Source organism: Canis lupus, chromosome 26, assembly GCF_003254725.2.
Source record: "Canis lupus dingo isolate Sandy chromosome 26, ASM325472v2, whole genome shotgun sequence".
NCBI classification, from domain to species: Eukaryota; Metazoa; Chordata; class Mammalia; order Carnivora; family Canidae; genus Canis; species Canis lupus.
In genome coordinates, this window is record NC_064268.1 from 7,126,638 (window position 1) to 7,140,216 (window position 13,579).

The 13,579-nt window shown below is 36.7% G+C and overlaps 2 protein-coding genes across 2 annotated transcripts in view; one reads left to right on the forward strand and one right to left on the reverse strand.

Moving 5' to 3' along the window:
- Positions 1 to 13,579, reverse strand: part of KNTC1 (kinetochore associated 1) — a 79,049-nt gene that overhangs the window by 13,408 nt on the left and 52,062 nt on the right. The window contains 11 exon segments of the mRNA XM_049101723.1: positions 417 to 463; positions 3,360 to 3,469; positions 3,586 to 3,796; positions 4,059 to 4,132; positions 5,566 to 5,782; positions 5,907 to 5,965; positions 6,055 to 6,226; positions 7,099 to 7,188; positions 9,728 to 9,935; positions 12,057 to 12,166; positions 13,377 to 13,493. Of these exon segments, the coding sequence (XP_048957680.1) occupies positions 417 to 463; positions 3,360 to 3,469; positions 3,586 to 3,796; positions 4,059 to 4,132; positions 5,566 to 5,782; positions 5,907 to 5,965; positions 6,055 to 6,226; positions 7,099 to 7,188; positions 9,728 to 9,935; positions 12,057 to 12,166; positions 13,377 to 13,493 (1,415 nt within the window).
- Positions 11,085 to 13,579, forward strand: part of ZCCHC8 (zinc finger CCHC-type containing 8) — a 114,057-nt gene continuing 111,562 nt past the window's right edge. The window contains exon 1 of the mRNA XM_049101721.1: positions 11,085 to 11,090. The gene's annotated coding sequence lies outside the window, so the exon portion shown is untranslated. The remainder of the gene's footprint in view (positions 11,091 to 13,579) is intronic.

Here is a 13,579-nt window from a genome sequence, read left to right on the forward strand (position 1 = left end):
ATGAAACCTTGGTCTCAAGTCTTCGGTTAGAAGGTAAAAGGAATCCTAGTGACCCATATCAGAACCAGCCTAGCTCTCCAGAGTAAGAGAATACATAGGGGTCTGGAGCCAGAGTTGTAGAAAATAAAAGAGTTCTCCTTTGCTTGAGGTGCATCCTCTGCTAAAGGTATTCTAGGAACCCTCTACATTAGTAGGGACTCACTGAGGTTTCAGAAATTCTGGGTCTTGGTTGTTTATTTATTCCACTGGAGACAGTTGTATATACTCATGGCCATATATCAATTAAGTGATTCTTCTCAGAGACTCTGACCCAAGTTACATGAAGAAAATCTTTTCAAAACCAACCTCTGACAGATTTATTGTAAGATTCCAACTCGGCAATAAGATACAAACACATGTAAGTAAAGAAAAAGTACCTTTGTAGTGCTTCATCTTCTTGAAGTTCAAATAATTCTGATGGTTTCTTTGAAAAAGTGAAAAAAAAAAAGGTAAAAAAGAACTACAGAAAAGTTTGTTGACTATATAAGATAACACAACTAGATGAAAAACCCAATATACAGAATTATGTTTACAGAGAAGAAATTAGATTTTTCCTTTTAAAAGGGGGTTTCCTCGGGGTACCTGGATGGCTCAATGGTTGAGCAACTGCCTTTGGCTCAAATAGTGATTCCAGAGTTCTGGGATTGAGTCCTGCAGCAGGCTCCCAGAGTCTGCTTCTCCCAATCTCTCTCTCATGAATTAATAAAATCTTTAAAAAAATAAAAAATAAAATAAAAATTGGGCAGCCCTGGTGGCGCAGCGGTTTGGCGCCGCCTGCAGCCTGGGGTGTGATCCTGGAGACCTGGAATCGAGTCCCACATCTGGCTCCCTGCATGGAGCCTGCTTCTCCCTCTGCCTGTGTCTCTGCCTCTCTCTCTGTGTCTATGAATAAATAAATAAAATCTTAAAAAAAAAAGAAGGAACTTACACATATTTAAAAAAAAAAAAAAAAAAAAAGTTAAAAAGAGTTTCCTCACATTTATTCAGTCAGGAAATATTTGCTGAGCACTTACTATGTGCCAGGCACAATTCCAAGCACAAGGGTTGCCTGAGTGAACAAAATAAATGCTCCTATCTCCCAGTGCTTACAGTCACTGGGTAACTTTTAAAAGGAAAAGACTCCATGGATTAGAAATGAGTTGGTCAGTAATTCAGTATTGAGCTACAGGGACTTACAAAGCCATGTGCAAGATGCTAGATACAGACACAGGTCCTGGCCTCAAGGTGCTTGAGTTTAATTCTCCAAATTTACATAGAGGTTAAAACATGCTGGTTTCTGAGTCAACCATAGATTCTATATGGCCTAGCTATGCTTCTGGGTACAATAAAGCTCAGTCCTTCTCTTCATAGACACTTTAAAAAATATATATTTTATTTGAGAGAGGGGGCATGAACCAGGGGTAGAGGCAGAGAGAGAAGCAGGCTCCCTGCTGAGCAGGGAGCTCGATGTGAGACTCGATCCAGGACCATGAGATCATGACCTAAGCCAAAGGCGTAGGTCAACCATGTTAGTTGGTTGAGTCAAAGATGGCTCAACCGACTGAGCCACCCAGGTACCCCTCTTCGTAGACACTTAATAAATAAATACTTGTTACATTGAATACTAAGGGATATCAACACTAATTAAAAACCTAATGTCATTTCAGTTACAGCATTTGTTTACAAATAGATTTTTTTTTTCAGGCATATCTGCCTAGGCAGATAAAGGAAGTCTCCCTGATTGAGTTCTGCCTGAAAACACAGAAGCAGTACAGAAAATTCTGCATTTGGATTGCTGAATTGTAGCATAGTTTAGATGTTAACGACACTATTTCTCTAAAAAATTGAAACTATATGCCTCCTGATGTCATACACTGAAAAAAAAATCACCTACATGGTGTTCTTGCCAAAAAGACATAACCTGAATCTAATCATGAGAAACATCGTAAGAATGAGACATTTTGCAAATCAATTAGCCAGATCCCTTTAAAAAGATCAATATCCTACCACAGTCAAAACAGACTGGTGGGCAGCCCTGGTGGCTCAGCGGTTTAGTGCCGCCTTCAGTCCAGGGTGTGAACCTGGAGACCGGGGATGGAGTCCCACATCAAACTTCTTGCATGGAGCCTGCTTCTCCATCTGCCTGTGTCTCTGCCTCTCTCTCTCTGTGTCTCTCTCATTAATAAATACATAAAATCTTTAAAAAAAAAAGCAGACTGGTGTAGAAATCATCAACATATGCAAAACTGGGTTATCTGTGTGGTGGGGAAAGGAGTTTGAAGAGAAGCAAATTAGGGACGCCTGGGTGGCTCAGGGGTCGAGAGTCTGCTTTGGCTCATGTTGTGATCCTGGGTCCGCGGATTGAATCTTGCATCGGGCTCCCTGCAGGGAGCATGCTTCTCCCTCTGCCTATGTCTCTACCTCTCTCTGTGTCTTTATGAATAAATAAATAAAATTTAAAAAAAAGAGCAAGTTATTAAATTGTCTCAGTTTAATAGTTATAAAAGGAAATATAGTTAACTATGTAATAGGGACACCCGGTTATTTAAATTCACATGAGCTATTAGGGCAAATTAGACATCATATGCTTCCTCATTTCATACCCTGAGAAGGACATGATACCACTTAGGCAGGATTCTCTCTCTCTCTCTCTCTCTCTTTTTTTTTTTTTTTAAGATTTTATTTATTTATTCACAAGAGACACACACACAGAGAGAGAGAGAGAGAGAGAGAGGCAGAGATCACACCCTGGGCCAAAGGCAGGCACTAAACTGCTGAGCCACCCGGGCTGCCCAGATTTGAGCTCTGTGTTGTATCAATAGTGTTATCAATTTTAAATTATTTAATTTTGATCATTATAATGTGGTTAAGAGAAAAGCCTTGTTCTTAGGAAATATCAACTTGTTAAGGTGTAAAGAGGCATGCCATATGCAATTCATTCTCAGTCCAGAAAGATATTACAAGTAAATATATTATAGGGCAAAGAAAATATGGCAAAATATTAAACACTGAAGGAGCTGGGTGTATAGGAATTCTTTAAAACTATTGCAACTTTTCAGTATATTTAAAATTATTTCAAATAAAGAGTCACATTAATCTAAGAACAGGCCACTTCTTTTATATAAGAGTTCATCTGGAATCACCAATTAAAAAAGTAAAATAGTTGCAAAACAATATTTAAATGAAAAGAAAAAGGAAACTTCATTATAACTCATCAGATAACAGAAGGTATTAAAAGCAGCAAATGTTCCTTGTTCTAAGAGTGTGAACTCTTAATTAGAAGCTTCTGTCAGTGTGGGATAACAGATGTAACAATAGATCCTCTTGGAGAATGGACTTACCTCACTAGGTTTTGTGGACAGGCACAGCCACTTCTCCAACAACATGTCCCAGACCTTCTCCAAATTAATTTCATTAACTTCGGCAATTTCTTTGGCGGCTGTGTGAATATCTGAGATATTCAAGATAAAGGATTTTAAAAAGAAAAACCCAAGTTTTCAATGAAAGATAACTGAGAATCAAAATGATAGTTCTTGAGCAGAAAGATAAGTGGCATTTTGTCTTCACCTGGATAATCTTTGCCAGACGAGTTCTGAATTCTTTGACTTATGCTAGGGTGTTCGTACAGATTGACAATGAGATGTGCTGGTTTTCCTATCACTCTTAGATATTCCGTGGAGTTTAGCTTGTGGGCTATGAGCACAGCTTCAGTGCCTGATCGTCGGTACTGAATATGAAGCTTCTTCAACAAAGCCTCTGCTTTTTCACGTGTTTCATCCTTTAAAAAAAACCCACACAGGTAAAAAGAGAATCTCATGCTCTAAATCTCAGGTGAAATGAAGAATCTATCTTTGTCAATTGAGGTCCCTCCCTGCCTTAAGTTACATTCTTACATAGCTACATAAACCCTAATCTTTCTTCATTTTAGGCATACAACCCTTAAAGATGCCCGATATGAGGACAAGATGAGAAGGTATACCAGAGGAGCACAATTTAAGTGAAAAGAGACAGGAACCATCCACTGTGTAATTCAGACACACCTGAGATGGAATATTCTGTAGCCACCTCTCAGCCAGATACAGGCAGAATTTCAAGCTAGACATCTTGAAGGAACCTGAGAAGACAAAGATCCTTAATTAAGCAAATGTTAATCTTTTCAAGACAAATGTATTTGAGTCAAATTAAAAAGACTATTTTTTAAAAATGAGAATGCATTCTCAGAGTAAAAATACAATTTAAATAGGACAGAAGGATACATACATTTTAACCAAAACGAGGTAAGATCATAGAGGTAGTACAGTTCACTGTTCTCACTTAATATACTTTATATATATATGTGTATATATATATATATATATACATATACATGTACATGTACATATATACATATACATATATATATATATAGCTTGGGTATCTTTCCAAATCAACTACACAGTATTTCATTATATGAATATGCTCTCTCTCTTTTTTTTTTTTCCTATATGCTCTCTTTTTAAAACAAGTTCCTGGGATCCCTGGGTGGCGCAGCGGTTTGGCGCCTGCCTTTGGCCCAGGGCGCGATCCCGGAGACCCGGGATCGAATCCCACATCGGGCTCCCGGTGCATGGAGCCTGCCTGTGTCTCTGCCTCTCTCTCTCTCTCTCTCTCTCTGTGACTATCATAAATAAAATAAAAATGAAAAAATAAAATAATTTAAAACAAGTTCCTGACAAATAAGCATTAAAAAAAAAAATTAGTTGGGCAGCCCAGGTGGCTCAGCAGTTTAGCGCCGCCTTCAGCCCAGGGCCTGATCCTGGAGACCCGGCATCGAGTCCCACATCGGGCTCCCTGCATGAAGCCTGCTTCTCCCTCTGTCTGTGTCTCTGACTCTCTCTTTCTGTGTGTGTGTGTCTCATGAATAAATAAATAAAATCTTAAAAAAAAAAAATAGTTCTGAGGTGCCTGGGTGGCTTAGTCTATTAAACATCTGCCTTCGGCTCAGGTCATGATCCGGGGGTCCTGGGATCAAGCCCAAGTCAAGCTCCCTGCTCAGCAGGAAGTCTGCTTCCTCTCTCTTCCTCTGCCCCTCCTCCCTACTTGTTCTCTCTTTCTCTCTCACATAAATAAATAAAATCTTTAAAAAATTTTTTAAGTTATTTTCAACTTGTTACAAATAAAAACATGGCAATAAGTGCCTGTGCTTGTGTGTTCTTTGGTTATGCAAGAACATATAAAGATTTATCACCAGAAATGTGACTGGATATTAGGAAACATCAGTTTCTATCCCTACCAACAAGATGGAGGAGCGCCCACATCTCTGCAGCCTGATAAGCTTCAGGGACCCTTGCTGAATTGACTGGAGCCTTTTCAATATTCAGCAAATTTTAACAATGTCAGCAATGCACCAAGTGCAGTGAAGTGAAAACAGGACACACAACATTTTAAACTAACATCAATAGCTTTAAATGCCTCTCCTTAAAGACAGAGAAGTCCATTTTCTTTTTTACTGCAAGTTCAAAACAAGAAGCCAAACATTTTGAGCCTATTTAGAGGAAGAATCCATACCTTCTGGGATATCCTGGGCAAGACTTATGCCAATAGCCACAGCCCACTCTGGGTTAACTATAGACAGTAAGTAGGATTCAATGGTTTGAGTGATCTTAGTTATTTCCTTGTTAATCAGTGTTGAGGATTTAGCTTCTGTTAACTTCAGGAGCTTGGGCTTCAGTTTTTTTTCAAAAACATGCTTGGCAGTAGACACATACAGAGTGTCCAAAGAGAACTTCAAAGAGAGGAAAAGAAAAGTCTGTTTTATATGAGCACCTTTAAGGGTTTTACCCGAAAGCCACATAAAATCCTTCTATACGGGGTCTAAGTTAACTAGAGGGTATAAAGATACATCTTACCTTCATTAACTTAGAAATCAAGAGCAGTGTTGGGAAAGATTCTTCACTGAGTTCTGTAGCTAAAAAGGAAATGAGAAAAAATATGATTTGGTTAAGAAATTTTTTTTTTGGCTATTCAATAACAGTCATAAGAAATTAAGGAACATACATAAAATTTTCCAGAAGTTCTGTGCTGTGCCAAAGAATATTAGGTGAAAAGGCAGTCTAGTTTGGGCGGCTGATGGCAAACTTATCACATGCTCCAACATATACTGATACTCTAGGTCCACTGGAGGAGATATTCTTCTGTATGATTTTAAATGTTTCAGAAGACTCAATGCCTATATTAAAATATAAATGTAATTTCCTGTGAGATTAAACCAATCCTGTTTCTGAATTGTCTAGCTTGATAGCATCATGGATTTCCATTTCTGTGATGGTCTTGTTTTCAAAAAGATAAACAAAACTTCTATAGTTTTACCTCTAAGGTTATCCTTCTAAATCAAAACCATAATTTATACAATGATTAAAGAAATTATGTGTGGAGAAACTAATGGAATCCTGTGGTTGGTGGGGTCTTTGTGAATTTGACAGTTTCCCATGCCTTCTCCCAACAGTATGAGAGATCTAAAAAATATTTGGTTTCATTTTAAATACATAAGCAGTAGATCTAAAATTAACCCTTTACATCCTTTACTTTTTGTTAGCTTAAATCTGATATTTTGGGGGCCTGCAAAACCTTTTGAATCAACACATTGTCTCTTAATTTTTAAAATCCAATTTAAAAAGAGATAAAAGCTACTATGACCAAAATTCAGAAAAGACTAAGAAACTACTGAAAGCACTAGAATTGAGTCAGTCCTACCTACCAATGTAGTAAGTGGACTCGAACTCGGGTTCCACATAATACATCTTTTCCCCTTCTTTTGAATCACAAAAATTTTGCTTTAATTCTTCCAAATTAGTATTTCAGTGACTTCATGCCCTTGGACAAGTTTAAATTGCTTTAGTAAAGCAAAAATAGGATTAAGGTAAATGATAAAATATAGAAAGCATGAAAAGTCTTTTTACTTCTGTATGCCTTTCAAAGAAGACAGGAGTAAAATACAGAGCAGAAAGGATAGTCCAGAAAGATAATACATGACTGCAATTCTGTAAATGTCCAAAAAGCAGCATAAAGGTAATTTTTAAATGTATAATATATTAGTTATACCTGATTAATATTGATGTTGGTTATCTCATCATCAGCTCTTTCTATAACTTTTAGGATGACTTCAATCATTTCATAGTCATAGGGATCCAACTATATAAAAATTTAAAAATATCAAAACTTAAGATCATGCCAGGCCAAAAGATGGTTTTATTCAATAATGGTCATCAGTACAGATCATAAATATAAAACCTTAGTGCACTATGGTGTTAGATTATTGTTTTAAAAATGAACTGAAATGGGGAAGTCTGAGTGGCTCAGTCAGTTAAGTGTCTGGCTGTTGATTTCAGCTGAAGTCATGATCTCAGGGTCATGAAATTAAGCCTCAAGCCCCTTGTTTGGCTCTATGCTGGGTGTGGAAACTGCTTAAGATTCTCTCTCTCCTTCACCCTCTGCCCTTCCCCCCACCCATGCCCTCATGAGCACTCTCAAAAAACAAACAAAAAAGTCAAACTGAAATGGTTTTATCTGAAATGTTTTTATCTCTAAAACTAGCTCTTTATGAAGATAAACATTCTTTAAAATGTTTCCAAAGTAACTTTAAAAAGAAAGCTGTAAATAAAAATAAATAAATAAATAAATAAATAAATAAATAAATAAATAAATAAATAAATAAAATAGAAAGCTGTTCTTAGGGTACTAAAAATCTAGAAAGAATAAATATATCAAAATTTCAAAATTTTGTAAGACTTTTATTTTATTACAAGATTTTATTTATTTATTCATGAGAGACACAGAGAGAGAGAGAGAGAGAGAGAGGCAGAGACACAGGCAGAAGGAGAAGCAGGCTCCATGTAGGGAGCCTGATGTGGGACTCGATTCCATGACTCCAGATCAGGCCCTGAGCCAAAGGCAGACACTCAACCACTGAGTCACCCAGGCATCCCTTGTAAGACTTTTAACTTAGAATTCTATGTCTTCCATTTAAGATGGGAAAAGTTAAAAAAAAAAAAAAAAATAGATGGGAAAAGTACAATTGGAGGAAATGGACCTTTTTTTGGAAATGATGTAACTGGAAATGAGGCCTCCAAGAAAAAGTTTCTCAAAGGATTCCATTCTGGCTCTAATCATATACTGAAATGCAAAAATTAATTGGGTGGCACCTATATATGTTCATAAAAAGAAAGAAGTATTCTCTTTGTTCTTTGTTTCTGCCCACACATTACTTTTTTTCCCATTTCTTAAATGCCAAATAAAGTCACAAGAATAACCACAGTGAACTAAGTGGGAAGATGATTTCTTGTTGTTTTTTTTTTTAATTTTTATTTATTTATGATAGTCACACAGAGAGAGAGAGAGAGAGAGAGGCAGAGACATAGGCAGAGGGAGAAGCAGGCTCCATGCACTGGGAGCCAGACGTGGGACTCGATCCCGGGTCTCCAGGATCGCGCCTTGGGCCAAAGGCAGGCACCAAACTGCTGCGCCACCCAGGGATCCCCGGAAGATGATTTCTGTAGTACCTAGAACTTTTGAGCAAGTCTGTATTATTTTTGGCTGAATTTCACGCAAAATATAAAACTTTAGTATTTCTTGTTGTCTTATAATTGTCCTCGCCCTTCTATCCACTTTTACTCCCCCAAGAAACAATCCCTCAAACTAAAAGTTCCAATTCTCAGGAAGATCTAAGAAAATAATCAAACGAAGAGGGCAAATACGTACATATACATATATGAAAATATTCATTTTAACAACGTAATAGTGAAATGTACAAACAATTTAAATGTCCATCTATAAAGGCCTGGTTAAATACAGTGTGTTTCGGGATACCTGAGTGGCTCAACGGTTAAGTGTCTGCCTTCAGCCTTCAGCTCAGGGCGTGATCCTGGAGACCCGGGATCGACTCCCACATTGGGCTCCCTCCATGGAGCCTGCTTCTCCCTCTGCCACTGTCTCTGCCTCTCTCTCTGCCTCTCTCATGAATAAATAAATAAAATCTTTTAAAAAAATAAAAAAATAAATATAGTGTGTTTCATCCATATTGTGGAATAATATGTATCTGTCAAAAATGAGACAGATATATGTGTACTGACATGTAATGATAATATATTAAGTGAAAAAAAAAGAGTAATAGGAATAGGATATTTAACCTAAGATAGTCACCAAACTACTAACATTTTTAACATAGATATGGGCATGGGGTTATAGAGAAATTTCACTTTTTGATTTTATATTTCTCTCTAGTTTGATCTTTTTCAAAGAATGTGCTATCTTCAAAAATCTGGAAAAGGCTATTTCTATTTTTAGAAAAAAAAAAGACAGGAAAACTACTATGTTAAATTATATTAAAAAGAGGGGTGCTTGGGTGGCTCAGTGATTAAGCATCTGCCTTTTGCTCAAATTGTGATCACAGGGTCCTGGGATTGAGCTCATGTTGGGCTCCCTACTCAGCAAGGAGCCTGCTTCTCTCTCCACCCCTCCCCAATTTGTGTGTGTGCACACTCTTGCTCTCTCTCAAATAAATATTATAAAATAAGCTATATTAAAAAGATAGAAATCTAAAATTATCAAAATTAAAAATTTATAAAAAATATAGGACTTACATTTCCAGCTTGTTACTCTACATATCTAAATGAACTAAGGGTAGGAGAGATGTTTGAAGTGACCCAATACATTCACTTCCCCATTCATCTACCTTATACAGTACTCCGCTAAGACTGATGACCAAATCTTTTGTGCTTGTCAGCAGAGGAACCATTTCCAGAGCTTTAGCCAGGATTTTAGGGTGCTGCTGCTTTGCAGACTGTGTGTTCGCGTCTCCCTGGCTCTGGTTGGCACTGGTGTTGTGTAGCAGTGTTTCGATGAATAGCTGAAGAGCTGCATCGCAGTTCAACTGAAATGTGCTAAAAGAAGCATTCCATTAAAAAAAAAAAAAAAAGAAGTATTCCATTACATTACTAACTTCCCATATGCATGTTTCTGTACAATTTCTCCCTAACACATTCCCATCACTGGACTCCAATAACTTTCTCATTGCCCAGCCTCATTATTCGATTGTATAGCTGCCATCAGAGTTAGTAACTGCCTTTTAAAAATCAGATCTTATTCTTGGTGGCCGTGTTGACACAATACTGGGGAAAAATTTGTAATAAAATTGAAAATATTTAATTCCTCTAATAGGGCAATTCACTTTCTTTTTATTTATTTATTTAATTTTTGCAATTCCACTTTCATACACTTCACAGATGTAGCCAAGATACACAAATAAGGATGTCCACTGCACCAAATGTTTGTAATATTTAAAAATTGAGAACTCAATCATCTATCAATAAGGAGTTAGTTAAATAACTTATTCACACAAAGGAATACCAGAGTTCAAGAGCTATGAAGAAGGGCTATATGTACCAGTCTTATAAGACATCTTGTTAAGTGAATGACGTATGCTACAAAGTGGTTTGTAAAGTATGGTTCTGTTTTTGAGAAATTTAAAGAATGTGTGTTAGTATGTGCATAGGGGAAATAAAAAAACAATATAGGCCAAATTCTTAACAGTGATTATTCCTGAAGGGTGAGATTATGTGGAACTTTGATTCTAGAATGTTCCATTTGAATCAGAAAAAGAATAAACACTTAAAAATTAAGAATAAGGCTAATATAGACAAAAAGACAATTCCAATGCCTGAAGTCCTATTAATCAGATGATAGTTTAATTTGCTATACAGAATAACTGAAATACCAAGAAAAGCTTTAAGTAGGACCATTTTAAAATTTCATTATTTGAAATTCTAAAGGCCAGCTAAATTTATTCAGCTGGACTCCTTGAGGTAAAAGTGTCACTATCACACAAATACAAATCATCAATGCCACACAAGCAGTAAGATTGTGAAATAAATTTGACATTATTCTAACTATTTACATTTCAGAAATGGGGTCAGTCCCTTAAAACAATATGCAAAAATCTACCAGGAGTTCAAATTAATAAATAAGAAAGTGTGTGCATCCCAGTCTGGATTTGTAGCAGTTCAAACTGAAGAATGGCATAGTTTTGTTATTTCAAAGTATAGTTAGAGCTTCTTAGAGCTATGAACAGCCGAGAGCCTTTGCCTTTACAGGTTCAGGATGGTGATGGCCAGGGTCCTCACTAACCTGTTCTCTGTCTACAGGAAGAGCTGGGTACCTACCTGGTTTGAAAGCTATGTGGCCTGTGTGCCTCTGTGCTAGGCAGCCTCATAACACTAACTCTGACTTCACAAACTTCTGTCACAAACTGGATAAGGGTCATATAGCACCTTTAATATTTTTAAAGCAGTCACTTATTATTTGACCTTGAGCAGGTTACCTAACATGGGTTTGTTTCCTCATATATAAACTGGTGATAATATGCAATAAAAATTGTAAAAATTAAATGGTGTATGAGAAAGCACTTTGAAACTGACAATGTGTCACCAAACTAGTCATCCTATTTATTAGATAAACACCTGAGATATTATTTATTCCTACTCATCACAGTGAATTATTATCTATAAACAAAACGTTCAGTCTTAAGTTTTTTCTATTCACTTATTATTTTTTAAAAATCTCCCTAAATCATACTTTTCATTATGTCTTAATTTAAGATGACCCTGCCCCTGAGTTAATCTGATTTATACGTTCAATTGCTCATAACAATATTCCCAAACTTTCTGAACATGGGGATCATCTGGAACTCCTTCCTATTAAGGATCAGATTCTTGGGGCTCAGCCTAGATCTGCTGAGTCAGAACCACAAGGGAAGGGCCCAGGAATCTATAATTTAAAATCAGGTGACTTAGGTGATGTTCATCACTTGGCAAGTCTGGGAAACACTGTTACATGATAACTTAAGAAAATTTAATCTGGTTCTAGATTTACTCAGTTTGGGGATAAACAAAAGAAAACATCAGGGGTCCATGGACCATAGTCATCTTTATTATCATCTTCTTGCAGTAAGGAGTACCTGTTTTTTAAGCTAACAGCAAAAATACCACTAAGGTTTAAAGAATTACCAGCAATATTCCAAAATGACGCTTGTGTCCATATCTATATTCTCCACGAGAGCTTTAATGAGGTCCTTCTTGGTGAGAGAATGTTGCCTGAAAACTGGCTGAAAAGAAATCTAGAAATAAAAAGCAAAAGAAAAAACCCAATAAAGTAAAATGTACTAGAAAAAGGACACCATGGTAATTTACTTTTTTACTATCCTTTTTATAGAGAAACATTTTTCTAGATTCCTCCATCTTCTTTTATTTTTTTATTTTTTTTATTTTTTATTTTTTTTTTTAAATCATCCCACCCACTTGACCATCACCCTAAGATTCAGGTATACTTGGCTGTGGGTCAAATACCTCTCTTAGTCACACTAACCTTTGGCTCTTCATCAGTTGAGCATGGTTGTTAGTGATAACTAGTCCCATGACTGCATATGATTTAGACATCAAAACACATACCATTTCTGCAGTGATTACACATTTGATAACCTTACTATGTGTGTATAAAATAAAATGTTTTGGGCAGCCCAGGTGGCTCAGTGGTTGAGCTTCTGCCTTCGGCTCAGGGCGTGCTCCCAGAGTCCCAGGATCGAGTCCTACATCGGGCTCCCTGCATGGAGCGTGCTTCTCCCTCTGCCTGTGTCTCTGCCTCTCTCTCTCTGCATCTTTCATGAATAAATTTAAAAACCTTTAAAAAAACTAAAATAAAATAAAATGTTTTTCATTCAGAGTGTAAAGAAAATAGGGTTTTGTTTTTACAAAGTGAAAAATGATTTTTCCCTGGTAGGAATTCTTTTTTTTTTTTTTTTTTTAAGATTCTTATTCATTTATTCATGAGAGACACAGAGAGAGAGGCAGAGACACAGGCAGAGGGAGAAGAAGGCTCTCTGCAGGGAGCCTGATATGGGATTCCATCCCAGAACTCCACGTCCTGAGCAGAAGACTGGCTGAGCCACCCAGCAGTCCCTCCTTAGTAAGAGTTCTTGGCATACCTATATATACATTGATGTTATCTTTAACCAAACAGTAGCACAAAAGTATGAGGCTACAGGTCAGGTCTGAAACACCTTGGATGTTAATACTAGATATATTTCTATAAATGAGAAAGCTAAGTAGACAAAAATATCAAGCCTCTTCTAATTTCCTTAAAAATATAGAAAAAAGAAATGAAGCAAACGGTCCTTATTTCTTTAAAACATCAATTAAATTTTAATATAACTAAAATTTATGAGTCTACAATATACATTCTTTCTCCAAAGAAAGGGCAATGAGAGCTTTGTTTTCCTAGGGAAATCATCACAATGGATGAAATTTCATGGCATTCCAAAGAATACTCACACCAAGTTTGCCAAGATTAATACCCCACCGGGCATCAGTACTGAGCTCGCAGAACTTGAGCTCCATTTCTATTTCCTGATAGAGGCTGGCCAGGTGAGAGCCCACCAGAGATACTGCCTAAAAAAATCAAAATATAAAATTCAATTGCAAATAAAATATGTGAATATGTTCTAACACCTTTTAGATGAAATCCAACAATAAAA